Source organism: Corylus avellana, chromosome 2 (assembly GCF_965113065.1).
Source record: "Corylus avellana chromosome 2, dhCorAvel1.hap1.2, whole genome shotgun sequence".
NCBI lineage: Eukaryota > Viridiplantae > Streptophyta > Magnoliopsida > Fagales > Betulaceae > Corylus > Corylus avellana.
Window position 1 is genome coordinate 47,714,497 of NC_142491.1, and position 24,273 is coordinate 47,738,769.

The following is a 24,273-nucleotide window of genomic DNA, read 5'->3' on the forward strand; positions in this document are numbered from 1 at the left end:
GTTTTAAAAGTACTTTCTTTTCCTCTTGGTATTTTACCGTTTTTCTCTTCTGTTTTTTTTTTTTTAAATGATTAGGAAGGGTAAAATGAAGAAGACCAGAAAGTATGTGAAACGACAGCATCTCTTCTCATGCGTCTAGTATAAAACAAGCGGGGCATATTAAACATAATTTTCACGATCATCTTTTAACTATTTTTTATAGTAAATAAGTGAATTTATTAAATTTTTATAAAATTTACATGAATTCACAAATTAAATGGTAGATCCATTAAATTTATAAAAAGATAATAATAATTTTTATTATTTCTCTAAACAAAAAGACTTGTGATTCTTTTCATTTTTATTATTTTTTGTCTAACTCTTTTTAAGTTTATTTGAACTCCTACAATAGATTAAGAAAGATATGGATGATGTGGAATGCAAGTTTGACATAATAATCTGATACACTGATATGTGTATTAACATGCAAGAAGCACATGTGTTTATATGTTATTTTATTATATTAGTTTATATGAATATGACTTATTAATGGTTGGTGTTGGGTCATGAACTAGCCTACCATTTATTGAGTTGTACTTGGGCCCAGCCAGAGGAGGCCCAAGTCCAAGACCTACTCAAGTGATCCGAGACCACCAATCCGAGGCAACCCCTAGACGAGACCATAAGGTCCGAGAATAACTCAGGACATGTAAGTCTCAGTAAAGAGAATAATTCCGATATCTTAAAAGATTACGAAGTTGATCCTCTAATCTCAAGTCGCTTAAATCGTGGAGGAAATGATCTTTTCATTCAAATGTTTGTTTAGCCGATATCAAGGGATAAGATTCCTTAATAAGAGGGAAATCAAATTTCCTCCAATGCCTATAAATACAAGTCATATGATCAAAGCAAAGGTAATCACAACTCTCATAATTTGAAACCTGTAGTTGTTACTAATATCCTTTCCCATTCTGACTTAGGCATCGGAGTGCTCACGCCGGCTCACCCCCGATCACTTCGATCCTTCCTTCTTCTTTGTTGTGCAGTCAAAATTGTTCGGGTGTTGGTCCAACTCAAGCTCGGCAGGCGTGCCACGTCATCGTCCAAAAAATTGTGCCTCAACAGTTTGGCGCCGTCTGTGGGAACTTTGATTTTCATCAGTTCTCTATTAATCCAAAATGGTGACTACCCGTTCCACGGCTGCAGCCTCCAACGCACCACCACCACCCGATCTAGCCGAATTCATGAAGCAGATGTCTGAATCCATGAAGGCTCTGAGAAAGCAGAATGAAGACCTGGCTGTAAGGCTCACAGCTGCTGAGGGCCGTAATAGCCAGAGGGACCAAGAGCGAGCACGAAGGCGTGAAGAACGGCGTGAGAGGGAAAGGCGAAGGGAGATTCGCGATGGGAAGCGAACTACAGGTTCTCATCGCGATGAGGAAGCAAGTTCAGTCCAAGCTAGCCATCATACTACCGTCCTGAATGAGGAGCATCGTGAGCAGCAGAACCCAGAGAGGTTTCAGCATACTAGGCCTCGAAGGGAGTAATTTCAAGGGCGAAATAAGGCCCAGATGAGTGCTGACATGGAAGATTTAAAGAATAAGTACGAAGAACTAACTAGCAAGTTGGCTGAAAATGATGGAAAAACCCCTGCTTCGGGGTTTATGGATAACACCGATCTGCCTTTCACTGATCGAGTGTTAAGTTTCCCTTTGCCTGAAAACTTCAAGATGCCTCGCGTCAAGGAGTTTAACGGTAGTGGCGACCCTTCTGAACATATGGAAAGCGTCCGTGTTCATTTTTCCCTTCATAGGTTTCCGGATGAAATAGCATGTAGAACCTTTCCTCTCACTTTGGAAGGAGTTGCTCAGGATTGGTTTGCCAGATTGCTTGCCAAGTCAATTGACAGTTTCAAAGAACTTGGAAGTCTCTTTTTAAGCCAATTCCTGGCTACCAAGAAGAGGACGAAACACTCAGCTTGCTTACTGTCATTACGTCAAGGGAAGGAAGAAAGCCTGAAAGATTTCATGCATAGGTTCAATAAAGAAAAATTGTTAGTGGATAACCCGGGGGATCAAACGGTATTATCCGCATTATTGCATGGGGTCAGGCCAAACGGGCATCTAATGGCCAAAGTATCCAAAAGTTCGACAGAAATAACTCTTCCTGAGTTTATTGCCAAGACAGAGGAGTATATTAATCAGGAGGAAATGATTAAAGCTCTCACAAAAGGTCAAGAGGAACAAGACCGGGAGAAGGAGGATGCCAAAAAGGAGGAGGACGCCAAAAATGAGCCACCTATAGCATCTACTCCAAAGGAAGAAAGGTTTCAGAAGAAAGTAGTAAAGAAGACTGTACCATCAGTCCCAAAGACAGAACCCCGGCGGCGTGAAGATCGAAGGTTCACACCTTTGAATACTAGGGTCAACGAAGTGTTTATGGAAATCAGAAGAGACCCAGCTTTCAGGTGGCCAAGCAAGTTGCGGGGTGATCCAAGGAAGCGAGATCAGACGAAGTTCTGCGAGTACCATAATGATCACGGGCATTTGAAGGAAGACTGTATAACCTTGCGCTAGGAAATCGAAACTTTCATTAGAAATGGAAGATTAGTAAGATTCCTAGCAGGAGAGAGGAACCGAGACGTGGTCCACCAACGGCCCCTTCTGTTGGATGCCGACCGAGACGTAGGAGCACGAGAGCCGAGACGTGGTCGGGATGATGGACACAGAGAAGATCCGAGGCCCCCTCGGGATCAAGGAGTGGTAGGAGAAATCTATACTATTGCAGGAGGAATAGCTGGTGGAGGACAGTCTAATTCGGCCAGGAAAACCCATGCTAGGAAGACACAGACCGAGGAAGTCTTTACAGTGCAGAGACCGTCCAAAGTTGCAAAAAAGGATTCAGTGATCCTTTCTTTCTCTGAAGAAGACGCTAGGGGGGTAATGCAGCCCCATGATGATCCGCTAGTCGTAACAGTAACAGTGGCCAACCATATGATCCACAGAATTCTGGTGGACAATGGAAGCTTGGCTGATATACTGTACTGGCCAGTTTTTAAACAAATGGGTATCGATCGTGATAGGGTCACACCATTTAGCTCTCCCCTGGTTAGATTTGCAGGAGAGCAGGTCCAGCCGATTGGTCTTATTTCACTCCCTGTAACGGCAGGAACAACACCTAAGTAGAAAACTGTGATAGTAGATTTTCTAGTTACTGACCGACCAGGTGCCTACAATGCCATTATCGGTAGACCTGCTTTGAATAAGTTAAAGGCCGTAACTTCAACATACCATTTGATGATGAAGTTCCCGACGGAAGAAGGAGCCGGAGAAGTGAAGGGGGATCAGACCCAGGTAAGAAGATGTTACAATACGTCTCTCAAGAGGGTCTCGGATCCGACTCCTATTGTAATTGGTACAGTAGGTGGAAATAACAGAAATAACCCAAAGGGGGAACTAGCTGAACCTCTGGAGGATGTGGTAGTAAGTGGAGACAAGACTTTGAAGATTGGGACGCAGATCAGTCCCAGAATCCGAGACGGTCTCATCATCTTCCTAAGAAGGAATTTAGAAGTTTTTGCGTGGACTCACGAAGATATGCCAGGAATTGATCCTGAAGACATCCTCCACCAGCTAAATGTGGATCCAAGTGTGAAACCGGTGAAGCAAAAAAGAAGAAAATTTGCCCCTGAACGGAATGTGGCCATAGCAGAAGAAGTGGAGAAACTTCTCAAGGCTCGTTTCATCGAAGAAGTATATTATCCCGATTGGTTGGCCAATGTAGTATTGGTCAAAAAGTCCAATGGGAAGTGGAGAATGTGCGTGGATTTCACTGACCTCAATAAAGCCTGCCCAAAAGACAGTTTTCCATTACCTCGCATTGATGCATTGGTGGACTCAACAGCTGGATATGGTTTACTCAGTTTCATGGACGCCTTCTCTGGCTACAACCAGATATACATGCATCCAGAAAACCGTGAGAAAACTGCGTTCATAACTAACCGAGGCCTGTACTGTTATAAAGTTATGCCCTTCGGTTTGAAGAACGCAGGGGCAACATACCAGAGACTGGTAAACAAGATGTTCCGAGACCAGATAGGACGTAATATGGAAGTATACGTTGATGACATGCTAGTCAAGAGTGTGTTGCCACAGAACCACATACTCGACCTGCAAGAGAACCTTGAAGAAGTACGGGATGAAGTTGAATCCCTCAAAGTGTGCATTCGGAGTTTCATCAGGAAAGTTCCTTGGTCTCATGGTGTCCAGTCGAGGAATAGAGGTCAATCCTGAAAAAATACAAGCTGTCTTGGATATGCAATCTCCGAGAAACTTGAAACAGCTCCAGCAATTGACAGGAATGATAGCGGCACTAAATCGGTTCATTTCACGATCAACCGATAAGTGTCTTCCATTTTTCAAAGTCTTGCGAAAAGCCTTTGAATGGACGGACGAATGCGAAGAAGCCTTCGGACAGCTGAAAGAATACCTGATGAGCCCGCCTTTGTTGAGCCAGACAATACCTGGGGAGGTACTATATTTGTATTTAGCCGTGTCCCGAACGGCTGTCAGTGCTGCATTAATCCGAGAAGAAGAAGGAGCTCAAAAGCCTGTATACTTCACAAGTAGGGCTTTGATAGGCGCTGAAGAAAGGTCTCCCCAAATGGAAAAACTGGTTTTCGCCTTGGTTATAGCATCCAGGAAGCTCCAACCCTACTTCCAAGCTCACACTATCAGGGTATTGACTGAATACCCTCTAAAGAAAGTACTAAGAAAGCTAGATCTTTCGGGAAGATTAGCCAATTGGGCTATTGAACTAGGAGAATTCGACATTGAGTTTCTCCCTCGGAATTCTCTCAAGGGCCAGGCACTGGCTGATTTTCTGGCAGAATTCACTAATTTGCCAGACATCACCAGCTGGCCAAGTGATGAGACTTAGGTAATCTACGTAGATGGATCATCTACAAAGAAGCATGGTGGAGCCGGGATAGTAATGATTACTCCCGATGGGGAAGAATTATGTAGTTAATTGAAGTTGAAGTTCAAGAGCACAAATAACGAGGTCGAATACGAGGCAGTTTTGGTAGGACTCGGTTTAGCTCTTGAAATGGGAGCCTAATTTGTGGAAATACGGAGTGACTCCCAAGTCGTTGTAGGGCACATCAGAGGAGAATTTGAAGCCAAGGAAGACAAGATGAAGTTATACTTATCTAAGGTGCAGGATTTGCAAGCTTTATTTAAGAAGTTTAGCATTGTGAAAATTTCGAGACCAGAGAATGAAAGAGCAGACCAGTTGGCCCGAATAGCATCAACAGCCAGTGAAGAGATTGAAGCCGAGACTCCTATCCAAATTCTTCCACAATCATCAGTTACCGAAACGGTATCGGTCTGGACAGCCGAGACCTTACCTAATTGGCAACTAAAAATCGTGGAATACCTGGAAAGAGGAGTACTTCCTTCAGATAAAAAGCTTGCTACCCGGTTGAAGGTAAGAGCAGAAAGGTTTACAATGATAAATGGAATCCTTTACAAGAGGGGTTTCATGTTGCCACTATTAAAGTGTGTTTCAAAGGAGGAAGGAGATTATATCCTTAAAGAGATCCATGAAGGAATTTGTGGAAGCCATTCTGGAGCAAGAATACTGGCACATAAAGCAGTCCAAGCGGGTTTCTATTGGCCCAACATGAGTCGAGACTCGGCGAATATAGTCAGGAATTGTGACAAGTGCCAGCGATTCGTGAATATCACTCATCAACCTCTTGAAGACCTGAGTGCAATATCTTCACCCTGGCCCTTCTCCCAATGGGGGGTAGATGTAGTAGGACCATTGCCTCGGAGCAGAGGAGGTGTACGGTTCGCATTTTATTATTTTCATTTCAATGAATAAAAGTATCTCGGAGTTATGCAGCATATAAGATACATATGTACAAGTTAAATTATTAGACTCGGAGAAGACAGCTGAAAAGGCTCTTCCGAGTCCTAAAATGATGCAACCGAAAGGAGTATTCTCTTAACATAACATAACCGAGACCTAAACTCAGAGTAGTAATCAAACTCTCCGAGACCTAAACTCGGAGTAGCAATCAAACTCTCCGAGACCTAAACTTAGAGTAGCAATCAAACTCTCCGAGACCTAACTCGGAGTAGCAATCAAATATCATGAGGTAGCATAACTAAGGTTAATTTGAAATCTCCAAGATATAACTCGGAGAAATATAATTATAAATTCCTAACTACCTTAAGCAACGAATAAATAAAGGTTATTCCGAGACTCATACAAACACCAAAAACTCATTTCATTAACAAAAAAACATGAGGAATGTACAAATGGTATTACATCATTTTTCCTTAGGGATAACATCAAGGACCTCGGCAGAGATGGACTCGGCAGTATTGGCCTCGGCGGAATGGGCATCATCAGGAGCAGATTCAGTGCCTCGATGCTGTTGATCCGAAAAGGGATCATAGAAGAATTCTTTTATTCCTGCTGCATCAGGCATTTGTTCTTGACCCAGGTTTACCAGTTGTGCCATAGCTGCATCCGAACAGGGGATGTCCTCGACTTTCACCTTGTCAAGATCTATCATCCGAGTCGAGTCCTTAGCCCATACTCGAAAACTTTCAAAGCCAAGGATGAGCCCGTCGGCCCAGGCAAAATTCCGAACCCATGAGGCAAAAGACAGTTGACGTAAGTAGTCGGCAGCTCGGGTTTTAGCCTCCTTCAGTGAGCCCTTACTTGGGCGTACTTTCCCTTGAAGAATTTGAGCTTCTCCTCGGCTATCACCTTGGCTTCATTCGTCTTGGCCACCAAAGTCTTCAAATCCGAGACCTCATTTTGAGCCAATTTCAGCTGGTCCGAGACCCCTGCATGTATTTCTTCCAACTGATTGAAGTCCTCCTTAACAATAGAGTTATCCTCTTGCAGGCGGTTCACTTCAGTTTAGAGGTCTTCAATTTCAGTCAGTAGATCGTTAACCTTTGATTCAGCCCTCGCCCGAGCGGCGGCAGCCTCGGAGGTCTCAGCCAGCAATTTAGACTAGTCCTTGCCTGAGATTAATAGCTCCTCATCTTGCGCCACAGTGACTTTCGTCAGTTCCGCATTCTTGGCTTCCAGTTTAGTGACCTTGTCTTTAAGGCGACTTATCTCTGAAGCTGAACCCTGTACTGTTTTCCGAAAATAACAGTACAATATCAACGACCTCATGAAACCCTGTGAGAAAAATTCAGTTAGCATATGCATATTAGGGAAAACAAACCAAGGTGAAGGTCATAAAACTTACGACGAGTTGGTTGAAGAGCATTTGCTCGGTTATGCCCTGAGCAGAGGTGTCACGTTCCACGATGAGACCCTCATGAGGAATCAAATCCACTAATGCCTGGAAAGGATTGCCCTTCAGGTCGCCACCAAACGTAGCAAGGGGTCCGCCGACTGTCCAATCCACCCCCTCTGGTCTCACAAGCGCCTCGGAAGAAGAGGAGGTCTCGGCACTTGCCGCAGAGGCCTTCTCGGCACTAAAAGCCGTCTTGGCAGCGGAGGCCTTCTTAGCATTGGAAGGTGTCGGCTGACAGGCCTCGACAGGCTTTGAAGCCTGATCCATGCGCTCGCCTTCAGCGATGGGTGATAACAGCCTTACTCCTTCCTCCTGAACCGTGGCGGTATGCTCCTTGGTTCCCTCCTGAACCATTCCTACTGAGGCCTCAGAGTTTTCCTCCAGTTCTATGTCATCCAAAATGTGTTGGATGTTCGAACCAAGAGGCTGAAATGACAGGGACCCAATGGGGATAGCATTATCTGCAGCAGCTCCCGCGGAGCCGAGAGGTGTAGCATTTAGCGGCCGAGCCGAGATGGGCTCGTTAGCGAGGAAGGCCTCGACTTCCGCAATAGATCTCACCACGGGCTTAGGACCCGCCTTTCTCCTGGCAGCCAGAAAGTTAGCAAGTTGGTCTTGCACTTTCATTTCAGCCATCTTCTTCGGTTTCTTTTTGTTCGGCTGAGGGACCTCCAAGTCCTCAGGCTCATCAACCAACTTCAAAACTCTGGTTGCCCGAGGAGGAGTACTAGGCTTTTTGGCCTTGGCATCCATTTTTAAGGGGCCAGTAGTCCGAAAGTGGGGAACCATAGGTGGGACTGGATCCCCACGTATTCTCAAAGCCCCGCCTGTTTGAAGGGAGATATTTTTCTGTTTGGGCTGTTCAACCATTTTGCGCTTGCCTTTCTCAAGACGAGATTTCCGGGGGGTAGCACCTCGGGTGTTGGCAGCTGGAGGACCCGAGGCGGCAAGGCTGGGGTCTTGGACGACCACAGAGGCAAGTCTTTTTCTTTTTTCGCCAGCGCCTCCATCAAAGTCCTCGATACCCTTTCCTTCAGAAAAGGTTTCCATTAACTTAGTGTAGAACATCGAGCTTTCAATACTCCGAGCCCATGCTGCGATTTTGTCTACATGTTTCAATTCGTCCTCATTGAGAGTCGGTTCCTTGGGAGCATTTTTGGCAGGGACACTCGTCTCCCGTGGCACCCTTGGACCTTCAGCAATTTCAGTAGGGTGAAATTCCCACTGACCAGTGGCGAAGAAATATTTAGCTTTCCATCGGTGATTGCTGGAATATTTGCCATCCATATGTATAAACTTCCCTCGTCGAGACTGGAAGTTGTATAAACCCTCACACTTTGGGTTCTTCTGAAGCCGATAGAACCACAAAAATTCTCTAGCAGAAAGGTAATGGCCTGGTCCAAGGGTCATTGGCCAGAGCAAAATACAGGCATAGAGGACTCTCCAACCATTTGGTACAATCTGGTGCGGAGCCAGATTTATGAGACTCAGTAGCTCTCTCACTACCCTTGGGAAAGGCAGTCGGAAACCCGAACGAAACATGGTCTCGTATAAGCAAACCTCGTGTGCGTCAGCACGCACGATAGCCCCCATTTGCTCTTCATCAAATCGAAGTTTCACTGATCTGGGAATGAAACATTCCTCTCGGATTCTAGCTTCATCAGCCTTAGTTAATTCCAACCGCCAGCAGGCTAGGTAAGTGTTACCTCCGAGACCATCAGAACCTGATCCTTCGTCGCCAGACATGATGATAGGTTACTTTAAGGAAAGGGGAAGCAAAAGGAAAAGAAGCTAGAAAGAAAAAGCAGGTTTTGGATTATGTTGCCAAAAGACGAAAGAAGAATGAATAGAATAAGGTGCTAACAGCCTATTTAAAGGGACACGACTCGATAGCAGGGGCATTAAATATGCCAAGAAGCGACAGGGCCTCGGAAGCTCAACCGACGCAGCCTGCAGATGACACGTGTAAGGGACTTGAAAGCCAGCCTTAATGAAGCGACGGGGTCTCGGAAGCTCAACCGACGCCGCCTGCGGATGACACGTGTAAGGTACTCAAAAGCCAGCATCAATGAAGCAACAGGGTCTCGGAATCTTAACCAACATCTGGAATGTCGAAAGTCAAATTTTCCTTCTAATATTTGAAATTTGAATTTGAATTTACCCTCCAAGATTTGAAATTTAAATTTTGAATCTGAAATTTAAATTTCAAATTTTGCTGCCTTATTAATCCGGGACGGAGTCGGAAAGACATTGACTGTCTTGGAATTTCTCTTAAGAAAAGCTGGCCTCGGTTCATTCCATCAAGACATGAAATTTCTTTAGTTCTACAAATTTCGAAATTGGGGGGTAACTGTTGGGTCATGAACTAGCCTACCATTTATTGAGCAGTACTTGGGCCCAACCAGAGGAGGCCCAAGTCCGAGACCTACTCAAGTGATCTGAGACGAGAACTACTCAAGTGATCGGAGACGAGACCTACTCATGTGATCCGAGACCACCAATCCGAGGCAACCCCTAGCCGAGACCATAAGGTCCGAGAATAACTCAGGACATGTAAGTCTCAGTAAAGGGAATAACTCCGATATCTTAAAAGATTACGAAGTTGATCCTCTGATCTCAAGTCGCTTAAATCGTGGAGGAACTAACAAACATGATCTTTTTATTCAAATGTTTGTTTAGCCGATATCAAGGGATAAGATTCCTTAATAAGAGGAAAATCAAATTTCCTCCAATGCCTATAAATACAAGTCATATGATCAAAACAAAGGTAATCACAACTCTCATAATCTGAAATTTGTAGTTGTTACTAATATCCTTTCCCATTTTGACTTAGACATCGGAGTGCTCACGCCGGTTCACCTCCGGTCACTTCGATCCTTCCTTCTTCTTTGTTGTGCAGTCAAAATTGTTCGGGTGTTGGTCCAACTCAAGCTCGGCAGGCGTGCCATGTCATCGTCCAGAAAACTGTGCCTCAACGGTTGGTGAACAAGAATACATGGATTTGAGTTTCTATGGATGCAATGCAATATGAAGGAAACAGGACTTTTTTTTTTTTTTTTTTTCTTTCTATTCTATTCTATTCTATTCAAAGCGGAAGAGGGAAAAAAGGGAAAGGAAACGAGACTAATGCTTATTGAGTCTTACTCATTATTTATAGTGAGATTGTGAATTCTAAATTCCCTTTGATTGATGTCCCAACGGATAAAGTTCATGTAGGGAGTTTCAATTTCTCGTAGTTCTATTTACCCTTTTGGCTTAAGAGAAAACAAAGGTAATAAAAATGCAGAGCTGACTTGATAAATTTTGACGCTAAGATGATAGTTTAAAACTGAGGACTCAATTGCTTTGTTGTTATAATTAACTATAAATTATATGAACGACACAATGTCGCTGCTATTGAATCTGATGATTTGCATGTTTTAGAACTATCAAAAGGTTCGGATTTTACTTTAGACTTTGATTCGCTGCTATTCACCCGTCTTCCTCTTTTATTAGTTATTTCTATAGATCAATAACTTGCTTATCTATTAGAGAAACATTTAAATAAAAGTATTATCTAGTAATCGTATACATTATTCTATTATTTCTTTTTCTTTCTATTTTTTTAAAGTTTATGTAGCATTTTCATGCTCTACATATTATAATAGACCACGCTATATCAACTTTTTAAAAAATATTAAAAAATAATAATAAAGTGATATACAACATTACTCAGTATTTTCATATATCTTCAGCTTAATCCAGGGGCGGAACTAGGATTTGTAGTGTGGGGGGACGGATTTTTTTTTGGTTGGATAGATTGACCAGCTTATATAAATACAAAATCACATAGATGCATATAATTTTTTTATATGTGTTTGTACGTGTTTTTATAAAATAAAGCATAGAAGTCTTACATTTAATCTCATGTCGTCGCAAATACACAGTAGTAGAAGCAATTAGCAAATTAACAGCTTAAGAAGAAGAAAAAAAATTGCAATTATAAATTATAAAACCATTTAACTTGTGATGTCAAAACAAATATTGTAAACCTAAATGACTCAAAATAACCACTCAAAAAACTGACTGCTGGTTAGAAGCCACTCAAAGAACTAAAACTATTTAACTTTTTTTTTTTCATATATAGTGAGGGTCTAAAACCAAATTAAGTTTTTGATTAGAAGTGAACTAGAATATAGAGGGAAACTAAATGAATTGGGTATTTTAGGTGTTTTTATGTTGAAAGAGGGGGCAAAATTAAAATAATAATAATAATAATGATAATAAATTAAAAAATTTTAAAGGGGACACAAGTAATTTTTTTTTTTTTTGGGGGCAAAACTAAAAAATAATAATTAAAAGGAACACAAATAATATTTTGGGGGGACAAATATATGATTTTTGGGGAGACAAATTTATAAAATTGGTATATTTGAAGGAAATTTATGAAAATTTGAAAAATTTTGGGGGGACATTCGTCCCCCCAACCCCAAGCCTGGGTCCGCCCCTGGCTTAATCAGAACAAGTGTTAGAAAAACAAGAAAAAACCAAATCCTAGTTAAGCTTATTTGGTATCAATTTTTAAAATGATGAAACTGATGCAAGATGAAACAAGACTAATAAATTAGGTTATTATTTTTATTTCAGTTTTATTAATTAATTAGGTTATTGACATTTAACTTTATGATTTATTTAATTTTGAGGCTACCACATTAAACCAGTAAAAAACTACCACAGGGCTATATGTTTTATTAAAATATTTAAAAGGGAAAAATATAAAAAAGCCTCACAAACTACCAATTGTTTGCAATATAGTCCCATAATATTAAAAAAGTACTAAAGTAGCCCCTCAAACTATCAAAATGTATCAAAAATGCCACTTACTTTCTATATTCCAATAATACCCCTATTCTTTTAACAAATAAAATAATAAAATAATAATTTTTAAAAAACCCAAAAAATTAGTGAAAAATACAAAAAAAAACCAATGGGTGAATAAAAAAAATAAATTTATTTTGTATTTTTAAAAAATTATTTGGTTTTTTGTTTTTACAATTATTTTATTATTTCTTAAAAGAATAGGGGTATTATAGGAATATAAAAAAATAAGTGGCACTTTTGATACATTTTGGTAGTTTGGAGGGTTACTTTAGTACATTTTGAACATTGTTGGACTATATTGCAAACAACTGATAGTTTGAGATGCTTTTTTATACTTTTTTTCTATTTAAAAAGTAGAAAACTAAACATATTAAACATATTAAAATACATTTTTTTAAAACCAAAAAAATGTACCCCGTTTGGCAGAGAGTGGTTTCGGCCACCCATTTCAACCGGTCTTCGGCCCTTGATAGGTTTGTCATTGGGAGGAATATTTACAAAATTGATAATTTTTTGGACATTTTCAATAAAGTGATAGTTTGAGACAGATATACACACTTTTTTTCATTAAAATAATAATTTTTATTTAAGTAGAAAGATAAAATTTTAAAAAATTACAATCTAAAAAATTAAGATTTTATTATTATTTAAATAAAAAAACTATAAAACAAAACTTTTTAACTTTTTCATACATAACATTCTTACTCTCTCTCTCTCTCTCTCTCTCTCTCTCTCTCTATATATATATATATATATATATATATATATATATATTTTTTTTTTTTTTGTTAAATACCTCAGACCCCCATGGGGTTTGCCAACTTTATTTTTTACTCCTTAGGGTTTCATTTTTATCACAGGAGGTCCATGTGGTTTTGATAATAGACTAAGTTAGTCATTCGTCAGTTGACCGTTAGTTGACTTAACGGAATTCCACGTTGACCAATCAAATGTTGACACGTGGCACCTATTTAATATATATATTTTTTAAATAAAAAAAAAGTTTTTTTTTTTTTTAAAAAAAAAAATTAATTAAATAGGTGTCACATGTCAACATTTGATTGGTCCACGTGGAATTCCGTTAAGTCAACTAACGGTCAACTGATGGAGGATTAACTTGGTCTATTATCAAAACCAGGGCCGGCTCAACATATTTTGGGGCCTTAGGCAAAACTTTGAAATTTAGCCTAAATTTTTTATTTATTTTTAAGTAACAAAATTTTTTTTTTACTCTATCTACATCTTTTGAATAGACAAGTCATTTTCTATTATGTTGCTCCCCATTTGATAATTTTCGTATATAATATGTATTAGAAAAATGCCTAGAGTTCTCATCTTTAGGAAAATCTATAGTATTGTATCTTATTGGACCATTTTCTACTAACAAATCCCTTAATTTTGCATCAATATTTTTCCATTGGCCAGGGTCATAAATATTTGTAGCAATAGATTTAGATACATCAATAACATTTTCATTATCTTCTAATTCTTTTTGATGAGTTTCTTGTTCATTTATGAGTTTTTCACCTAAATTATCCTCAATATTTTGTTTATTGCTAATAACAAACTTATTTAGAGCTCCTCTTTGAGATTCAATCAATTTGTCTACTTTTTTTTTTTTTTTTTTTTTTTTTTTTTTTTGAAGTTTTTCATATCCAGATGCATATTTTCTAGTAGACATGTTTAATTAAAAATACTAACAAATTAAACAAACACGATTTATCAAAAATAAATTATGACTATAATAAAATAAATGACAAAAATAGAACAATAAAACCTGATTTGGCAAATGAATTATGAAGCAGTTCTTGGAGATAGGACAAGAGACTTAGTCACTTGGAGTCGGAGAGGAAGAGAAAATGATGAGATAGGCAGAGAAGAAAAACTCAGAAAGAGCAAGCAAAGAGAAGAGGTAAAGTGGCAAATATAGAGATTGATATTTAAAATGCCCATGGTGACAGCAGTTTATATTTTTGGCTTTTGGCTTTCCCTGTATGGCTAAATAATAAATAAAAAGTAAATTATAATATTTTATTTCTAACGTTTATATTTTCATCAAAAACAAAAAATTTCTAGAGAGAGGCCATGATGATGAACGAATGAGGTAGGCATACTGTAGCGTTAGGAGCTCTAGGGAATTGGTATAAGGCTTTAATGCTTTGTCTTTTTTAATTATTTTTAAAATTTATAGTGGACTTATTAATTGGGGTCTTATTAAATTTCGGCCTTTAAAAAAAAAATTTTAGGCCCTATTAAAAAAAATTTGGGCCTTCAATTTTTCTTTTGGTCCAAAATAATTTTTTTTTTTTTTTGTTTTTTTAATTTTTTTTAACTCAAAATTTTTTTTTTGGGCCTTATTAAATTGGGGGCCCTAGGCGAGGGCCTAACTTGCCTAGGGCCTGAGCCGGCCCTGATCAAAATTACAAGGACCTCCAGTGATAAAAATGAAACCCCAAGAGAGAAAAAATAAAGTTGACAAATCTTAAAGAAATATGATGTATTTAACCCTTTTTTTTTTTTTTTTTTTTTTTTCACGTGTTTAAGGAAAAGGCTTTGTCAAAGAAAGCCTCTATCTCTAGAAGGTGCTTGGGCGACCACCCCAACCTTTGAAGGTGGCTCGTCCAGCTAAGGGTGGTTACAAGCCTCTTTGCTTAGAGTGGTTGCTTTCTTTCTCAATTCATATTTTTATTTAGAAAAAAGTTTTAACAATTTTACTTTAATAAGTCATATTTAGTGGACTATATTACTTTCGTATAACTAGAATGTGACTGTAAAATGAACTTTCATACTATTACAATCTCTTCTCCAAATTTTAAGAATTATTAATTTAGTATACCAAACTGTACAAAATTTGCAATCTCACCCTTTTGTCGAGATTTTCTAATTTTGTTATCCAAAATTCCCGGACTCTTTCTCACCAACCAAACAGGGCCTTGCAAGTCAACCCTTACGGCCTTACCTACCTGAACACGCACGCTCCTTCTCTCCATTTCTTTTGACTGGTAGCTGTATAGCCTCGCCAAAAAAAAAAACCTCTGCTCCCTATTCGGCCTCTCTTTTCCTCACTACCTTCATGAAAATCTGTAATCAGCCACCCCTTCATGGACCATGGAAGCCCCAACCGAGACCCCGCCCGATGCCCAAATCAAAGGCCCTGATTCACCCAACAACGATACATCACACCTCTCCGATCGTAATTATCTTCGCGCTGATCTCCAATCGCAGTCCGCGGCGACGGAGGAAACCATAGTTCTCCTCCAGCGCGAAGGAGACGTGGTCGCCGATTTATCCAAACTCGTCGACGAAATCTCGAGGGAGAGAGACTCTCTTCGCGATAAAGTCGATGAATTCGAAGGTTCTTTGAAAGACAAAGAGAACGAGTTGGCGAAAAAGCTCGACGAGGAATTAAGGAAAACAGAGGAGCTCAAGAGCGAAGTGGAAGTTTCCAGAGAAAGAATCCAGAAATTGGAAAGTGAAATCAAGGAGAGAAATGGTTTGTTGTTGGATTTGCTGCGGGTATCGAAGGAGAGCTTAAAGAGAATAATTGAGAGCGCAGACGAAGACGAAGAGGAAAAGGCCGAATGGACGAGTGTAGGCGAAGAAGAAGAAGGAGACGAAGAAGAAATAGCGGAAACAAGGAGGGTGGCGAGGGAGGCGGAGGAGAAGGTGAGGGAGTACAAGGAGAAGAGGAGGAAGGAGAAGAGGGAGTTGGAGAAGAGTGTGGTGAGTTTGACGGAGGAGAACAGGGACATCAACAGTTTGCTCAGGGCGGCGCTGGTGGAGAAGGAGGCGGTGGAGAAGAGTTTGAGTAAGCTCAAGGGGAATAACAGTAATGAGCAGAAGAGGGTGGCCCTTTTGCAGATTGCGGAGCGGGGATTGCAGAGAGTTGGCTTCGGCTTTATGATGGGAACTACTGGGACCACCACAACTACTACTAGTAGTAGTGGTGGTAGTGAGCAACAGACCCAGACTAGTTCGGATACTAGTGAATGCGAAGAGGAAGAGATTAATATCAGTTTGGTATGTTACTTTACTGTATACATGATATGTCATCTATAATAAGCTCAGACATTTACTGGACATAGAGCTTGTTCTTCACAAGTAGAACCTTCCTTTGACTGCATTTCCCATGATGAAAGTAAACTTGTTTTAGTAACTCATTAATCAAAAGAAACAAGTTTGGTCGATAACTACGCATGTGTTGAACATTTTAGATAAATAATACGCTGGAGAGTATATTCCAAACAAATGGATTTACCATTGGTCTGAAATGTATCCATCATTGTTCTTAATGTCCAGGCCTCAACTGTGGAGAGGATAATGAAGAATTTGCGGCAGGAAATCACTCAATTGAGGAGATCTTTTGAAGAATCTAGGTACCTACTTCATTATTGAACTGCAACGGAAGGCCTGCATGTTTTACTTGGCATTGTTGTTATTCCTGTAACTTCAGCAAATTTGAAAATGAAATAGCCGTAGGAGATCAAGTTAATCTCATGTAGTTTCCAAGAAAGGAGTGAAGAGAGGTGGACTTGTTATATTGTAGTGTGGAAAATCTCTCTCTCTCTCTATCTCTTCCACAAACACCTACACTAAATCTTTGATGCTCCTTTCTAGGCTATACATCTTTGCTTAGTTTACTGCATTTCTACTTTGGTTATTAAATTTTAGGGGAAACTTCACTTACCCCTCATGAACTTACGCGTCTTTTGCAAACACCCTCTAATGTTCAAAGTCTCTCACTTTGGTGTATACAACTTTAATTTCCTTCCACTTACCCCTTCGGTTAGGATTTTATGTGAAATCCTAACGGAGCTCTTTTCACGTATAGCGCATGTGATTCTTTTTTGCTGAAACACCCGTTATACCCCTGCCCATTCTTCTTCTTCTTCACGTATTGGCAACATTCTTATTGCTAGAAGAATGTTGCACAGCAGCGGGTACAACATGCCCCTGCGTGGCCGACCTTGCAAGCTGGTTGGGACCAATACCATTATCCAATTAGTGACTCTTCACCGGAGGACCCGACCCCGCCGGAATAAGGGATTGAGTCACCGGAACCGCCGGAGCATGGGATAACACTGCTGCTTGCAGAGGGAACTTTCTCTGTTCCAGTGGGATAATATTCTTCATCGCTGGAGACGGCATTTTCTTCTCAAGGATGCCGGAATCTCCTCCTTGTAACCATTTTGGAACCCTGGCTAACGGCTCCAGTGAAGGCCCAAACGCTTCCTCAGTCGGTCTCGTTATTGAACGCAACACCTCTGTAAAACTTCTCTTCTTCTTCACCCCTGCATCCTCTGAGACCACCATGAAAGGCTAGAAGAAGTTGACTGCAATACGAAGCTCTGAACCAAATCTGTCCCATCCTCTACGGAGTCTCCCTTTTGGTCAATGGATTGGTGTCCTAGAATTTTTTCCCATAACGAAGACATCAAATTTATATAAATTTCTATTTGCTTCTCTATTTCCAGGAATAGGTTTTTCCTTAGGACGTTCTCTAAAGCTGGATGGTGATGATTTAAAAGATTCTTTGTAATTAAATTTCCCTTAACATGTCTTTAAGATGACTTCTTCACAATTTTAATGGCCGGATGCTTTTATCTTATTACACTTACCTTCTCTGCAGAAGAGTGATGCTTATCACTAAGACCAACATTTATATGGACACCTTTTATCTGGTCTAGGTTTAGAATGCTGAATGTCTATTAACTGATATAGGGGGCCGTTCCTATATGGAGGATACCACATCTGCATTGGCGATTTGGCTAAGAAATTTGGTTATAATTTACTGTGTGATGAAGTTGTCTCCTTCTATGGTGTAAGTTCTCTAATTTACTAAACTGTCTCGAGAAACACCATCAAATTTTTCACAAGAGTTGCATCCTTCACCAACATCCCAAAATCTTTAGATTCCACGACCACCTTCTTGACAAACCCATTGTAACCCCTAACACAGCACACCGGCAGGCCAACAGAGGCTGCCTGAGAGGAAGAAAGGAAAGAAGGATGAAATGGTGAAGAGGTTTTAATCGAATTTTATCGCAAAGAAGAAAGACACGTGTTCTGTCTGAATGGGCAGGGGTATAACGGGTGTTTCAGCAAAAAAGAATCACATGCGCGGCACGTGAGAAGTGCTCCGTTAGGATTTCACATAAAATCCTAGCGGAAGGGGGCAAGTGGAAGGAAATTAAAGTTGGATACACCAAAGTGAGAGACTTTGAACATTAGGGAGGTGTTTGCAAAAGGCGCGTAAGTTCATGGGGGGTAAGTGAAAATTCCCCTAAACTTTATAATCAATTCAAGACATGCCAATACTGGCTTGAAAAAAAAAAAAAAAGAAGAGAATTTCTTTGAGATATATCGTGCAGAAGTAAGCCTAAGAGTGTGCTGATTTGTTTATGTTGGAGGCCAATTGAGGGAAAGATTTAGAGCATCTGTCTACATGTGCTTTGGTGTCCTTAAGGTTTAGGGAAAATTGGTGGGTCAAGGGCTTAGAATTGTATAAGGATGTAATTAGAGGTTTATGGTTTGAATACTACTTGGAAAATATCGCATTTGGAGTGGTGAAAAGAGGCTGAAAAAAAAAAAAGGCTGCAAGGTTTCTGGGAGTAAAATTTGGTAGGTCATAATTTGTTTTTTTGTTAATTGGTCATTAAAGGCTAGGGAATACATATAAGCTTTTAGAGTTTTGATAGGGTAAAGAAAAGGTTTGATTTGGGGTTGCGAAATAGGAGAGAAGAAGGTGTGATATAATCTGTTCACCGGCTGTGAACCGTGACGTAAGCATTTCCAAGAAAGAAAAATATAATGAAGAAAGCCTCTAGGCATACAAACCTCCCATAAACCAAAACCACCGAATTTTTATTCAATTAGCATTTCATTATTAGAGTACAAAGGCAGACTCCAGATCTGACTTTCTTTTAATAAGACTAGAACTTCTACTTTGACAAGTAAACAAACTCCGAACCAAAGGACAAACATAAACACCTATAAACTAAATATGGCCACCTATTAATAAAATAAAACCATGGCCCACAATATACAATTACCGAATTGCAAAAATATCCTCAACTCTAGAAAAACTAAGTAAAACATAAAATAGAATATTAGTAATCTAGGTGGTGTTTGGCAACAGCCTTGACCCTGGCCTAAACACTGTGTTTGTCTTTTTCCTTATATGTCTTTACACTTTTACCCTTGCTTATATTTCTCCCAAAACCGGATTGCGCAGCGTCTGTTTTCCCCCAGCTTCTCTTTTCCTCCAGCCCACTCTCCATCTCCGTGGCTTCTCGTGAACGATTGAAGCACCCCTTGCGAAAATACCGGCTCCCGTTTCACCCCCCACCCTTTCCGAAAATACAGCCTCTCGTTCCCGTTTCACCATGGCGGCGCGGTCATAGGCGCGAGCGGCGTCCTCGGCGGTGGTGAAACAGCAATTAGGGAAACCATAGATGCAACTCTGATGTCACAACCAAAATATCAGGGAGACGAGTAATTCTGGCTGGTACAATAAAGTAGACTGAAAACATGAGAGAAAATAGTTATATATGTTCAAATGCTAACTCTGCCACAAAGAAACAGGTCACCCTTCCTCAAATAATTTTGGAACCACATATGAACTCCATGTATATGGTGAATCTATAACCGAATGCCACACAACATGCCATGAATCAGATATAAGTATGGGGATTTCGTTGCAGGATACATTCAATGCTTTGTTGCGAATTGTTGAGTTTCGACAATTTCTCAGCTAAAATCTGTCCAAAATCGCAAATTGCGAATTGTTGAAATTTGAAATTGTTTGGTAGAATTCAGATTATACCAGTTGAAATTCTCCCTGAGGAGTCGTGAAGGCTGGGGTTGGCGTCGATTTGTGGGTGAACTGCGACAGATATTGGGGTCTCTTGAAGCCAAGTCTGGGTCGCTGGTCTCTGATGAGTCCTCGCTGGCGGGGAAGCAGAAGGGTTAGACCTGAAGGCCTCTTCGTCTGGGCGCTCTTTTGCGGATGTAGTGCGTTCAAAGATCGGTTTTGCCGTGAAACCTGCTGGGTTGACGTTGATGCTTCTGAGCCACCTGGATTTGTTCCCGGTGGCGGAGTGCTATGAGCCGGGGAACGGTGGTGAGGAGGTGACAACGGCGATGGAGAAGCAAGCGAGGATGGTCATTCGAGATTCACTGAAGAAGATGAAGTCTGGTTCAGCGGTGGAGTCTGGGTCAGTGAAGAAGGTGAAGAAGATGAAAGGTTTTTCGTCGTTTAGGAAAAAAACTCAAAAAGTGGCCAGAGAAAGATAAGGGCAATATAGTCAAAGTTTGATGGTCAAAAGGTCAAAAGTGAACAAGGTCTGGGCCATGGCTTTTGCCAAACGAAGCCCTAATTAGCATGGTTTCTTGCATGGTTTTTGCCGAAGTCTTCCAAAGAGGATGTTTCTTATCCAACCATGCTGTGGATGCAGCATTACTAATACATTCACATTATAAGACAATGAGGTGAAAGGCAAGAGAATTCATTATGGTACTCCAAAGTCAGTGAAGAAATTAACAATTCCTTTTACTTATCCAGTTAGAAAATGTGAAAAATGATATATAGATCATCACATGCCATCTCAAGCATTAAAGATATGAAATATGTCAAATAATATTCAACCTAACTCTGGAGTGTGGATTCAAGATTACCTGTTTAGTCACAGTGGAACTTTACTCATATATTTCATGAATTTGCATTGTTTTGAACCCCAAATATTAGTATGTATGACCCTAGTTGAACCACAAATCCTGTCTCAATTCTAGATTATTCTAGATTTGATTATCTTACAATATTCCCAACAAAGAAATGACCATTTCCGATGATTGGAAACCAAGTTGACACCACCCCCCCCCCCCCCCCCCCCCCTTTTGGCATCTGAAGTGTTATCTAATATTTTATAGTTCTAAATACAGAATGTGGTGAGTTTCCATGAGATCCGACCTGCTACAGTGACTTTCTGTCCAAAATAAAATACATTTTTGCTGTCTTCTTGTTGATCTTATGATTGATCATTATATGACTGCTGCACATTACAGAATTGGTAAAGAATTGCTTTTAAATATTAACAATTAATCTCTGATTTATCAGCATTTCATTCATTTAAGGTCCACTCGAAGGTGTAGGAAATGTTACATGGCTTGCAATATAAACATGTTGTATTAATATATGTCTGATTTTGGACCTTCTTGTGATTGTAAATTTCTTCAACCACCTTCTACCCTCACTATATATATGTTCTTTATACTTGGTTAAAGTACTTATCATCTATCCTTTGCCAGGTCAGACACTGAGCGCCTACAGAGCCTTACAGAAAAACAATCTCTAAAAATTACTGAATACACTCTGTACATCAAAGAGTTGGAAGATAGAGAGAGGGTGTTGGCTCAAAATGTTATTCTCTGTTTTATCAAGAATTTGGAAATTTTCTGTGTGAATTACTTGAGCATGCCCTTGTCAATTCTGATTCGATTCCTTTAATTGCTATAAGGTTGAAGAACTCCTGATGGAAATAAAAGAAACTGAAGCCGAGGTTGCTAGATGGAGGGAAGCATGTGAGTTGGAAGTGGAAGCTGGGAAAAATGAAATTGGAGAACGTGACAAAGTGGTAAATCAACTGTTTAGTTCTTTTGATATCGGTATTTCTTGATGTACTTTTGCTTAATGTATACCAGCTGTTTAGTTCCATGCTTTCTTGCTTATTAGGGTTTTGCTTCTTGTGAGTTTATCACTTGTTCATTAGCCAAAGGTCCAATGCAATAACTGTTTCATGCGTGAAGCCAGTAGTGTGTTATCTGATTAACTTGGCAACCCAAACAGTCTCCTTGATATTACAAATGAATGGAGTTACACTAATCTGTGGAATCTAATGCTCCCAATTCTATGAGACCTCTGACTAATGAACAATGGTACAATGTTGGCTATATCACCGAACTTAAACTTGAAATAACCTCCTATGCTAGGGAATGCTCCAATTTTGATATTATGATCCAAATATGAGTTCTAGGGGGTTTTGAAATGGCATTGGGCATACCTGAGCTTCTGAGACAACCGTTTCTTTCAATCTATCTATCATGATACAGGCCAAAAAATATATATATAGTGAGAACGTAGTATACATGCCTATGAGCATTTGCATGGGAAAAGGTGGCTCAGATTTCAATGTCTGCTCTATGTCCATTAAATGTGATGTTGGAGATATATGTAAATTGCATATAAAACAAGGGACAAAGATTTTAATTTGGTGTCTGCTATCAATTAGAGTGACACAAACCACTGGTGAACCATATTTTTATTCCGCTATGGTTCTACATATACTGTTGAGTGCAGAGTTTCGTTGGAATTGGGTAGGTATAATGCCAACCTTTAAGTACCAAAACCATATTACCAAAATTTTGTGACATCTTTGATTGAAGTTGATGCATCTCAGATCCTGCAACTGAAGTTCTACCATGTAATATTAGTGTGACATATCTGGAAGTAGTGTTTTGTATACAATGGTTAAAAGTTAAATTTTAGATGCCATTCAATGGTTAAAAGTTAAATGGCTGCAGTCTTTTAGCTTTAATTCACATCTCTCTCTCTCTCTCTCTCTTGATATGTAGTAATTTTGAAACTCAATTGCATTTGCATTACTGTTCCATTAGGTGGACATTCTGAAGCAAGAGTTGGAGAAAACAAGGGCTGCTTTGGACATATCAAATGGAAAATTAAAGTTGAAGGAAGAACTCGCAGCTACTGCAATGGCTGCCCAGGCAGCAGCAGAGAGGTCTCTGCAGCTGGCTGACAGCAGGGCTGCAGCACTCCGTGATCGGATTGAGGAGCTGACAAGACAATTAGAAGAAGCAGAGAGCAGGGAACGTAGTAGCCGTAAAATAAGGCACATATGTTGGCCATGGCGAGGTCTCAAAGTAAACTCTGCTAATACTGCAACTAGTAGGGTTGGGAATGTGAGAAAGATGCTACCAGAAATGCAAGCCTTGCTTCATTATGTACCTTAACATTCTCTTGGTCCCAATTGATTTATTTTAATTTCTTTTTTCTTCTCTTGCGTTTTCTTTCCACTTCTCCCCTTCAAATTTATTTTTCTCTCTGCTTTTCCCCTTCCCAACCAAATCCTGTGAGGAAATCAAATGCCTATCAACGGGTATAACGTGCAGTATCAAATTAACGATATCTTCTCATAATCTTGTACTGTACAACAGCCTGCAGGACAACTATTTTCTGAGTGTGGAAATGCTTTTCTGCCCTATTTAGCAGTTGTAGGCACTCTGGAAATGTTTCGCTTACCCAAAAGAGGATTGAAAGGGAGTGGGGAAGAAGACTGGATAACTGAAGAAGTTTTGAGTATGCAGTTTCATCAACAATTTGGCAAACAAGAATCACAATGGTAAGGCAGACAAGAATCACAAAGGTAACGTGACTTGGAAGTTTGGTGTAAACCTCTGGCATATTGCTAAAAAAACCAGAACTAAACATGAATGTCTATCATGCTTCCTTGACTGACATGAATCAGACCACTTCCTAATGACTTAAATGAGGCACTGTTTTATTTACATATTAGATGTTTTAGAAGTCAAGGAACTTACTTAAGGTTATTGAGTGGGAGCTGAAGAAATGCATCAGCCAATATTTTCCAAATACGAACTTGGGTTGTTGTGGATAGGTTGAACACTGACTAGTGACTCTCCCTTGGGTCCGCGCTCAATCGCTATTCGGCCACTGAACCACATTGCTCCAACAAGCAATAGGGGTTGGTTCGGTTTGGGCTGAGATTTGATTTTGAACATTGACAATAAGGCCATTGTTTTTCTGGCCCAAGTATTCTGGTTTTGTTTTGGCTCGGCCTGTTTGGACCAATTTCATTTCTAGCCCAAAACGTTTTGTTGAGGGCCAACCGATTTTTGGCAACAAAGAGAAAAAATGAAAGGAGGTAGAGCATTTAACATCTTCCATTCCATAAATATAATGAAAATCTAAATTATTTCTTTTTTTATTTAAAAAAAAAAAAGTAAAATGAAACAATTTTTTATTACTTCCTTAAGCATTGAGAATGCTACGTACTTCCCAATGCATTGGA

At 39.9% G+C, this 24,273-nt stretch overlaps 3 protein-coding genes across 3 annotated transcripts; all 3 read left to right on the forward strand.

The window, feature by feature from the left end:
- Positions 1-1,550: 1,550 nt before the first annotated feature.
- LOC148587827 (uncharacterized) lies at positions 1,551-3,164 on the forward strand. The gene is made up of 2 exons (XM_088512854.1): positions 1,551-2,538; positions 2,590-3,164. Exons 1-2 carry the CDS (start codon positions 1,551-1,553, stop codon positions 3,162-3,164), a joined length of 1,563 nt encoding a protein of 520 aa, XP_088368980.1.
- A 2,008-nt stretch (positions 3,165-5,172) lies between these two features.
- Positions 5,173-5,865, forward strand: LOC148587828 (uncharacterized). Its single transcript, XM_088512855.1, has one exon. The coding sequence runs from the start codon at positions 5,173-5,175 to the stop codon at positions 5,863-5,865; it is 693 nt and encodes a 230-aa protein (XP_088368981.1).
- A 9,310-nt stretch (positions 5,866-15,175) lies between these two features.
- LOC132179278 (ATP-binding protein) lies at positions 15,176-23,239 on the forward strand. Its single transcript, XM_059591982.2, has 5 exons — positions 15,176-16,189; positions 16,469-16,545; positions 21,476-21,587; positions 21,685-21,801; positions 22,841-23,239. Exons 1-5 carry the CDS (start codon positions 15,278-15,280, stop codon positions 23,192-23,194), a joined length of 1,572 nt encoding a protein of 523 aa, XP_059447965.2. The 5' UTR covers positions 15,176-15,277; the 3' UTR covers positions 23,195-23,239.
- Positions 23,240-24,273: the final 1,034 nt, after the last annotated feature.

What these genes read in the sequence shown, in the direction of transcription:
- LOC132179278 (XM_059591982.2), top strand. Translation starts at nt 15,278, where the DNA reads ATGGAAGCCCCAACCGAGACCCCGCCCGATGCCCAAATCAAAGGCCCT. An exon ending in AAGAGATTAATATCAGTTTG is followed by an intron (nt 16,190 to 16,468) that starts GTATGTTACTTT and finishes CTTAATGTCCAG; the next exon opens with GCCTCAACTGTGGAGAGGAT. An exon ending in AGAGGGTGTTGGCTCAAAAT is followed by an intron (nt 21,588 to 21,684) that starts GTTATTCTCTGT and finishes AATTGCTATAAG; the next exon opens with GTTGAAGAACTCCTGATGGA.
- LOC148587827 (XM_088512854.1), top strand. Translation starts at nt 1,551, where the DNA reads ATGAGTGCTGACATGGAAGATTTAAAGAATAAGTACGAAGAACTAACT. An exon ending in CGGGCATTTGAAGGAAGACT is followed by an intron (nt 2,539 to 2,589) that starts GTATAACCTTGC and finishes ATGGAAGATTAG; the next exon opens with TAAGATTCCTAGCAGGAGAG.
- LOC148587828 (XM_088512855.1), top strand. Translation starts at nt 5,173, where the DNA reads ATGAAGTTATACTTATCTAAGGTGCAGGATTTGCAAGCTTTATTTAAG.